The sequence below is a fragment of the Chrysochloris asiatica genome, unplaced genomic scaffold, assembly GCF_000296735.1.
Source record: "Chrysochloris asiatica unplaced genomic scaffold, ChrAsi1.0 scaffold00145, whole genome shotgun sequence".
NCBI classification, from domain to species: domain Eukaryota; kingdom Metazoa; phylum Chordata; class Mammalia; order Afrosoricida; family Chrysochloridae; genus Chrysochloris; species Chrysochloris asiatica.
Genome location: NW_006408663.1, coordinates 4,786,516 through 4,796,778, shown reverse-complemented (window position 1 = coordinate 4,796,778; position 10,263 = coordinate 4,786,516). Strand labels below are relative to the sequence as shown.

The 10,263-nt window shown below is 36.5% G+C and overlaps 1 protein-coding gene across 1 annotated transcript in view; it reads right to left on the bottom strand.

Moving 5' to 3' along the window:
• Positions 1-10,263, bottom strand: part of XRCC4 (X-ray repair complementing defective repair in Chinese hamster cells 4) — a 313,461-nt gene that overhangs the window by 133,858 nt on the left and 169,340 nt on the right. Inside the window, exon 6 of the mRNA XM_006870596.1 lies at positions 4,439-4,586. Within this exon, the coding sequence (XP_006870658.1) occupies positions 4,439-4,586 (148 nt within the window). The remainder of the gene's footprint in view (positions 1-4,438; positions 4,587-10,263) is intronic.

The window sequence follows — 10,263 nt, the reverse complement described above, 5'->3', positions numbered from 1 at the left end:
TCTGTGGACTGAGAACCAACAAGAACACATAACAACTACAGATTGATGTACATGACAACATCACCTGAACTTAATCGACAAATGGAAGAGTCAAGAACAGAATAAAATTATATAAACAGAGGATCTGGAAGGTCAGTCTATGATCAAAACAATTACAATATGAAAGAAGGTAAACACAGAGGAACAGAGATCCAGGTGGTGGGTGGGAAGGTCAGGTAGATTACTGGATAAAATAGACTGTCTTAAATGGAAGGAAGAACTAATGAAATATAAGGTAACCACAATGGGGTTGGGGTGGGGGGTTTATTTTGGGTATTGGGGAGGGTAAGGGGGTAGGAGGCAGAAGAACAAGAAAGATAGGGGAACACTGAGGCAGGTTTGCATGGCCTAGTGGAACAGAGGTAAATAGTGATGCATATTCAACCTTGGAACAACAGGGCTCTGGGATACAGGGATCTAGGTATAGTTTGAAGAGGGTAAATAATACTAAAATCCTTGACTGCCTTATGGATATTAGTTTCCCTTGCTTACTATTGTAAAATAGACACCTGAGTGGGATAGAAAGGAATGTTTGGGACACATGATTAGAGAAAACTTGTAAGCCTGCCTTCAGCCTATAACTGACTGGAGTACCTCAAAGGGGTTCTACAACTTGCCCAGTGAAATAGGCCTCATGCAAAACCTTTACAAAGTATAGGACCTTAGGTGGAATCCTGAGTCCCATCTACAACCTTATGAGGTGAGATATTCCCACTAGAAAGGACAAGCAGACTGGAACAGCTACAGTGACAGAAGATACATCTTCATGATGAACCTGACCTATACTCAGAGCCGTAGTTATTCTAAATACCAACAGAGAGGGAAAGAGTCTTCACATCAAGTATCAATGCTATCCCCTCTGTACACAGGGTCGATACGGATGGGCAACATAGACATTGGCTACCTAAAATGAGGGGGCAATAAAGGCACGAAGTGACTGGCTTACAAGGTTTCAAGAGGGAGTTTAGTAAGAGTATTGGGGAAAGAAAGAGTCCCCACTGAATAGCTGTCTTCTTGTCTAGGTGGGTCTGGTGAAAAGGGATGGGGATAAGATTCGTAAGATTCAGTAGTGAATAATTGTTAACATGACTAATTGCGACTGTCACAATTGTAAAAGTAGAAGTTTTGTAATAAAAAAAAAGGGGAGTGGTTAATATTCTCAAGAGAGAAGCACACAAGCAGAATGCGGGGCCTTCATTTTACCAAGCATGTTGTCTTTCTCCAGGGATTGGTCCCTCCTGATAATATGTCCTAAGTATGAGAGACGAAGTTTGTCCATCTTGGCTTCCAAGGAGCATTCTGGCTGTACTTCTTCCAACACAGATTGCTTTATTCTATGGCACTTCATGGTATTCCGGCCCCCCCCGCCCCCAACCATGGTACTTTTAATATTCGCATCCAACACCATAACTCAAATACATCAATTCTTCTATGGTCTTCCTTATTCATGGTCCAACTTTCACATGCACACGAGGTTACTGAAAATACCATGACTTGGGTCAGGTTCACCTTAGTCCTCAAAGCTATCTTTGCACTTGAACATTTAAAGAGATCTTGTGCCGTAGATTTGTCTAATGCAATATTTCATTTGATTTCTTGACTGCTGCTCCATGAGTACTGATGGTTGATCTGACTAAATGAATCATTAACAACATCACTCTTTTCTCCATTTATCATGATGTTGTTTATTCGTCCAGTGGTAAGGATTTTTGGTTTTTTTTATATTGAGGTGAAACTCATAGCAAAGACTGTGGACTTTGATCTTCAGCAGTCAGTATTTTAAGTCTTCTTGGCTTTCAGAAAGCAAGGTTTTATCTACTAAACATCGCAGGTTGTCAAAGAGTTTTCCTCCAATCCTGCTGCCATGTTTTTCTTCATATAATCCAGCTTTTCAATTATTTGCTCAGCATACAGATTGAATAAATAAGGTGAAAGAATACAACCCTGGTGCACATCTTTCCTGATTTTAAACTATTCAGTGTTCCCTTGTTCTGTTCAAACAACTGCCTTCTGATCCATGTACAGGTTCCTCATGAACACAATTAAGTGTTCCAGAATATTCATTCTCCACAACGTTGTTGTGAGCTACACAATCGAAAGCCTTTGCATAGTCAATAAAGCACAGGTAATCTTCTTTCTGGTATTGTCTGCTTTCAGCCAAGATCCATCTACGTCAGCAATGAGAACCCTTATTCCAAGTCCTTGTCTGAGTCCAGCTTGAAGCTTTGGAAGTTCGCTGTCAATCTAGTGTTGCAGTCGTTTTTTAATTATTCTTAGTAAAATCTTTTTGCATGTTATACTAATGATATTGTCTGATGATTTCATATTCCATTGGGTCACTTCTCTTTGGAACAGGAACAAATATGGAGCTCATTCAATCAGTTGACCAGGTAGTTGTCTTCCAAATTTCTTGGCATAAATGACTGAGTGCCTCCAGTGCTGCATCAGTTTGTTGAAAGATTTCAATCTGTATTCCATCAATTCCAGGAGCCTTGTTCTTTGCCAACATTTTCAAGGCATCTTGGACTTCTTTCTTTAGTATCACAGATTCCTGATAATATGCTGCCTCTTGAAACAGTTGAACATTTTGCCCATAGAATCCTTCAATATTGAAAACCGAGGCTTGAATTCTTCTTCAGTTCCCTCAGCTTGAGAAATGCCAAGTATGGTCTTCCCTTTTGGTTTCCTAACTCTAGGTTTTGTACATCTCATTCTAAAACTTTACTTAGTCTTCTCTAGCTGGCCTTTGAGATTTTCTATTCAGCTCTTTCACCTACTCATTTCTTCCATTATCTTTAGCATCTCTACTCTGGAAATCAATTTCAGATTCTTTTCTGACATCAATTTTGGTCTTTTTCTTTTTTTCACATCTTCTTAATGAATTTTTTGTTTCTTCCGTATGATCTTGATGTCATCCCACAACTCTTCTGATCTTCAGTCAGGCATTAGTGTCTAATTCATCATATCTGTTCTTCAGATGATCTCTAAATTCAGGTGGGATATGTTCAAGGGCATATTTTGGCTCTTGTCAAGTTGTTTTAATTTTCTTCAGCTGCAGTCTGAACTTGCATATGAGCAATAGATGATATGATCCAGTCTGCCCCTGGCCTTGTTTTGACTGATAATATGGAGGTATGTGTTCACAATGTATATAACAGAAAATATTTTGCTTTCAGGACCTTATTACCCTTGAAAAATTCTTTAAGACCTTAAGAGCTTTTGTTTATGTAAGTGATCTTTGTACAATTAAATTAAGACTGACAAAAATTGAAAAAAAATTATTAAAAGTAGCAGAAAGTATATATTATAGATAACACAGTCTTCCTAATTTCCAATTTTTCAAATGAAAAATCTTGTGATGGCATTGTTTTATATGTCTGTTTTATTGCTGGTGTGATTAAAAGCATTTGAATTCTCATTAGATTCTGTCATCAATCAGATAGGATATATTATTTGAATTTAATTTTATAAAGAAAGTTTAGCCTCACACAGGTATGGAATGGAAAAAGGGAGACACTATTGAGAGGATCATGGGGACCCACTGGGGTCTTCATACTATATATTGAGAATTACTCTGAACCAGACGGTCGGCAATAAAAGCCCACCGGCTGCTGCTCCTCAGAAACTCTGTACAGGATTTCTCTGAGTCAAAACCAACTTGACAACACTGAACAAAAAGAACACCATACCATCTAATACCTGGTCATCATTCAATAATTATTTGATAAAGTATTGAAAAGTCTTGAGAAAAAGAAATATATTCTTGGGGATACATATAAACATACCCAAATATACAAATGGTTTTTCATTCAATTGATAATATTCTTTGTAAGTGCTCTTTTTATGACAGGAAATGTCAATTATTTCAAGTTTTCATCTCATTACAATTTAACTGGGATTTAGACTGCTAGATGGTAGTTTGAACTAGAGTGTGAAAACAGTAAATAAGAAAACAAAAACAAATGAATTAATTCCAAAATTTGAAACAAATAGATGACTAAAAAGAGATATTTTAGTTGAAATATCACAACTAAATAATTTGGTTAATTTGGAAATGATATTTGTCTTTATTAAGCAGTAAAGTAGACTGAAACACTTTACTGAACATAAGCTGGATCTTAAAATTGTTAGGATCCTACATGACATTTCTAGTTATACTCTGAGACCACAAGAAAAATTCTGTTATGTTTTTAGTACTTCCAATTCAAATATGAACATGAATTAACCAAATAATCAAACTGAACATTATATTGACTCAAACATTTAACTTTAAAATAATAACTCTATCACTTTAAAATAACTTTAATTAAAATCAGAAATTACAAATATTATTTTTACAGATTACATATTGTATATTTTTTATCATCTCACTATTTGGATAAAGAATAAAATAACTTACTTTTCCTTCTCTTGAAACTGAGGCTCCGTGGAGACTATTTTAGGTTCTGTTCCAAGATTTTTTGGCATTCGATGCCTCCTTTTTCTACTTGGTGCAATATCAGTGACATCAGGGCTCGAAATAAGGGAATCATCTTTTCTAAAAGTGCCTAAAAATTTAAAATAAAAAAGCATGTGGCAAACATTATGCATACAAATCATCTTGGTGCTTTAGCAGTGACATAAAGGAACACAAAGATACAGTGGGAGTCCTGGTGCGGTGCTGTTGGATAAGCACTGGACTGTAAATCAAAAGGTCAGCAGTTCAAACCCCTCAACTGTTCCTGAAAACCCTCTATAGGGTGGTTATGAGTCAAAACCCACTCAACATTTAACAACAAGAAGAAGATACAATGAAGCCTGTGAGAGCCAGAAGTTATCAGGTCTCCTTGTTTTTCTGGGTGTCATAGTTCGCTGCCTTTGCCAGGGTATAATCATAACTGTTTCCTATCACTATTTAAGGAAAGTATTTGAGTTTCTCCTTCTCTGACAGGCTTCTACCTTAAACAGTGTCTATAACAAAATTGTTCTTTTAGACATTTATGCAGATTTAGTAAAATGAGCCAGATGAATAGTATGTAATACTTTACTACCAATATAAAACATATAGGATGTGGTGCACTTGGCATCATTTGATAAAAATGGTTTTTGCCTACCTTAGCAACAACCATACCCAATACATTATTACCATAGTTTAATGTCAATGGTAGAACTAGATACAGGCCATAATGACATCCCTAAAAGATGCTTTGAATAAAAATTCTTATAGGAATAATAGGAATTATTAATAATTATGAACTACATTTATTAAAAACATAAATAAGGTAATGTAGACTTACAGTGATTCAGACACAATTTCATTAATTAATTCACATTTTCAGGCCAAGCGCGAGGAGTAAGTACAAGAAAAGTGTAAGAAAATAGTAATGGATGCCTCTAATATGGCTAAACCATTAGGTTATGCCTAAAAGTTATTTGATAAACAGGAAATAGAATCACCAATACATATATGCTCAATTTATATTCCATTATTCTCTATAAACTTAGTTACAAAGAACTAAGTGGAATTTCATTTGCTCATTCAATACAGTATATAGACCAATATAACAAACCTCTCTAAAAGAAAAGAGCTCATTTGCTATTGGAAAATAAAGGAACAGTATATAAACTTGGACTTCAGATGGTCTGTGGTTCACATATTTGTTTTTCCAGCATAAGAATGATTTTAAGTCATCATGGGCAAATTTTCAGCACAATAAAAGAAAACTGCTCAGCAATATGTAAAGCCTTCAAAAGAGGAAAGCTCAAAGTCCTTGATAAGTCCATTCATTGGACTCATACAGGACTTAGAAAAAATGTGATGGGCTTAGTGAAATCAAGAAGTAGACGCTGAGAAGGCAATTTCTCTGTATCCTGGATAGCTTAAAATTTTGATGAAACTATTAGAATATGCTGCCATTCATCTGTCAGTCTGTGTACTGGGATGTCTTCTGTGTTGCAGTGATTCTGGAAGCCTCGTCACCAGTACTTTAAATCTCAGAAGAATCATTTGTGATGGACAGGTTACAGCTGAGCTTCCAGATGAAAACTAGGACGAAGGAGAGATGGACTAATTCCAAATATCTAGTCACTGAAAACCTTATGAATACAACAGTCAGCACCAGAATACTGAATACTGAAACATGATCAAGATCACCAGAATATTTCCAGATACAGTGCTGAAAATAAGCTCCTCAGGTGGGAGGTATAAGAATACAACTGGGAAAGGGCTAGATCCTCAAAATAGAGTTCACAGTGATGACACAAATGGAGTAAAGCTTTCAGGACCTTCATTTGCTGATGGGGCACAACTCAAAATGAGGATAAATAGCAGCAAATATCCATTAATAATTGGAATGTACAAAGTATGAATCTAAGAAAATTGGAAGTTGTCAAAGATGCAATTAAACATGCAAACATTGATATTCTAAGCATCAGTGAGCTGAAATGGACTGGTATTGGCCAATTTTTAAATTAATGATCACATGGTTTACTATACCATGAATGAAAAATTGAAGAGGAAAGGCGTTACATTCATTGACAAAAAGAACATGTCAAGATCTATCCTGAAATACAATGCTGTCTGTGATTAGATAATATCCATACGCTTACAAGGAAGACAAGTAAATACAACTATTATTCAAATTTATGGATCAATTATTGAAGCCACTAATGATGAAATTGAAGAATTATATCAACTTCTTCTGTCTGAAACAGATCACACATGCAATCAAGGTATATTGATAGTAACTAGCAATTGCAATACAAAAGTTGGAAACAAATAGGAACGATCAGTTATTGGAAAACATGGTTTTGGTGATCAAAACAATGCTGGAGATGCATGATGGAAACTTACAATAGCAGTGACTTCTTCATTGCAAATACCTTTTAAACAACATAAAATACGACTGTCCACAAGGACCGCACCAGATGGAATACAGAAATCAAACTGACTACATCTGTGGAGAGATGGTGGAGAACCTCCATATCATCAGCCAAAACAAGGCCAGTGGCAGGCTGTGGAACAAACCATCAATTGCTAATATGCAAGATTAAGCTCAAGCTGAAGAAAATTAAAACAAGTACACAATAGTCAAAAGAAGACCTTGAACATATCCCACCTGAATTTAGAGATGACCTCAAGAACAGATTTGATGAATTAGACACTAATGATCAAAGACAAGATGCAGGTTGATATCAAGAACATCATACAGGAAGGAAGCAAAAGGTCATTAAGATGACAAGAGAGAATGAAAAGACCAAACTGGATGTCACAAGAAATTAAGCAACTTGCTCTTCAGCATGGAGATGCTAAAGCAAATAGAAGAAATGAGGAGGTAAAAAATTCAAAGGTCAGCTTTAGAAGACAAAGTCAAGTATTACAATGAAATGAGCAAAGACCTGGGAGTAACATGCTCAGCATTTCTCAAGCTGAGGGAACTGAAGAAAAAAACTCAAACCAGGATTTTAAATATTGAAGGATTTTATTAGCATAGTGATTACGAATCGGGCTGTGAATCGGAAGATTAGCAGTTTGAAACTACCAGCTGTTCCAAGGGAGAAAGATGAGGCTTTCTGTTTCTGTAAAGCTTTACAGCCTCGGAAACCCTGTACAGGGTCACTATGAGTCAGAACTGACTCCACGGCACATAACAACAACAGCAGCAACAAATGAGCAAAATATTGAATGATGCTGAAAGCATCCAAAGATGGAAGGACTGTGCAGAGTCACTGTGCTAAAATGAAATGGTACATGTTCAACCATTTCAAGAGGTAGCGTATGGTCAAGAGCCAATGATATTTAAGGAAGAAGTCCAAGATGAACTGAAGGCATTGGCAAAGAACAAGGCTCCTGGAATTGATGGAACACAAATTGAAATCTTTTAACAAACTGATGCAGCACTGGAGACACTCACTAATCTATGTCAAGAAATTTGGAAGATACCCATATTTGTGCCCATTTCAAAGTGAGGTGACCCAATAGAATGCATAAATCATCAGACAAGATCATTAATATTGCATGCAAGTAAAATTTTGCTAAAGATAATTCAAACACGGCTGTGATACTATATTTTCTGGGAACTTCCAGAAGTTCAAACCAGATTCAGACCTGGATGTGGAATGAGGAATATCACTGCTAATATCAGATGGGTCTTGGTTGAAAACAGAGAATACCAGAAAGATGTTTACCTGTGCTTTATTGATTACACAAAGGCTTTTGATTGAGTGATAAGCTATGGACAACATTGCAGAGAATGAGTATTCTGGAACACTGAAGTGTGCTCATGAGGAAGCTGTACATAGACCAAGAGGCAGTTGTTCAAACAGAACAAGGGAACACTGGATGATTTAAAATGAGGGAAGGTGTGCACCAGGGTTGTATTCTTTCACCATATTTATTCAATCTGTATGTTGAACAAATAAGCTGAGAAGCTGGAGTATATAAATAAAAATGTGGCATCAGGAATAGAGAAAGATTCATTAACAATCTGCGATATACAGATGATACAGTCTTGTTTGATGAAAGCTAGCAATACTTACTGATGAATATAAAAGACATTCATCATGGGCTTCGGTATGGGCTGCACCTCAATGTAAAGAAAACAAAAATCTTTCCCACTGGGCCAATAATAAATAACATAGAAATAAATGGATAAAAGATTGAAGTTGCCAAAGACTTCATTTTGCTTAGATCAACCTTCAATACTCATAGAAGCAGCCATCAAGATATCAAATGACACATTACATTAGGCAAATCTGCTGCACAAGATCTCTTTAAAGTGTTGAAGAGCAAGATATCTGTTTAAGGACTAAGGTTTGCCTGAACCAAGTCATTTCCAATAATGTCATATGGATGTGAAAGTTGGATAATAAACAAAAAAGATGAGGCATATTTGAGTTTTAGTGTTGGAGCAGAACTCTACCAAAGAACAAACAAACCTGTGTTGGAAGACATACAGTCAGAATGGTCCTTATATGTCAGGATGGTCAGACTTTGTTTCTCAGACTTTGGACACATCAGGAGTGACCTGTCTCTGTAGAAGGACATTAAGCTTGCTAAAGTGGAGGATAAGCAAAAATGAGGAAGACCCTCAATGAGATGAATTGGCACAGTGCCAGCAACAATGGACTCAAGCTTAGCAACAATTGTGAGGTTGGTACACAACCGGACAGTGGTTTTTATTCTACTGTATGTAAGGCTATTATGTGCTGGTACTGACTCGAGGGCACCTAACATTAGAATACAATGTACTCAACAACTCATATTTCTTCCTTTCAATATGTATTGTTGTTGCTGTTGTTAAGTGCCGTCAAGTTGGTTCTATTGCATAGCGACCTCATATAGGTATTCTTAGGAGCAACTACTGGGTTTGAATCTCTGCCCTTGTGGTTCAAACTGATCTTGTGGTCTAGTTACCCTGCCATTCCACACAGGGACTCCTCAATGAGTATTGTTGTTGTTGTTAAGTGTCGTCGAGTCAGTTCCGACCCACAGCGACCCTGTACAGGGTTTCCGAGGGTGTAAATCCTTACGGGAGTAGAAAGCCTCATCTTTCTCCCGCGGAGCAGCTGGTAGTTTCGAACCGCTGACCTTAAGGTTCGCAGCCCGATTCGTAACCACTATGCTACCAGAGCTCCTTCAATGAGTATAGCTCCTTTTAATATTGTTTAAATAATGTATTTGCAATAGACAAGTCATTGGTCTTAAAAAATTCTATCAACAGATCTCAAGCATCATTTCTATCACCAGGGTCATATTTTCAACTACTGATCCTTCCTCTTTCTTTCCAATTTTCCCATTCTAATCACCAGTAATCATCAATGCATCTGATTGCATGTTTGATCAATTTCTAACTGAAGAAGATGTTAGAATTCTTCATTGTCATCATCACTGGCTTTAGTAATTGTTAATGCAAATTTGAATAAGATGGAATTAACTGATCTTCCCTGTAGGCATGTGGGAATTCACTATTACAGACAATACTGTACTTCATGATAATCTTAAAATGTTCTTTTTCATGATAAAAATGACACCATTCCCATTCAATTTTTCATTCTGAGCACAGTAAATCATATGACTGGCCTATGAAAAATTTTAATATCAGTATATTTTTGTTAACTACTACTACATCATTCTTCTTGGGTCAACCATCAACACTCATGGAAGCAGCAGTCAAGAAATTAAACGACATATTGCATTAGGCAAATCTGCTGCACAAGACCTTGTTAAAGTGTCGAAGAGCAAAG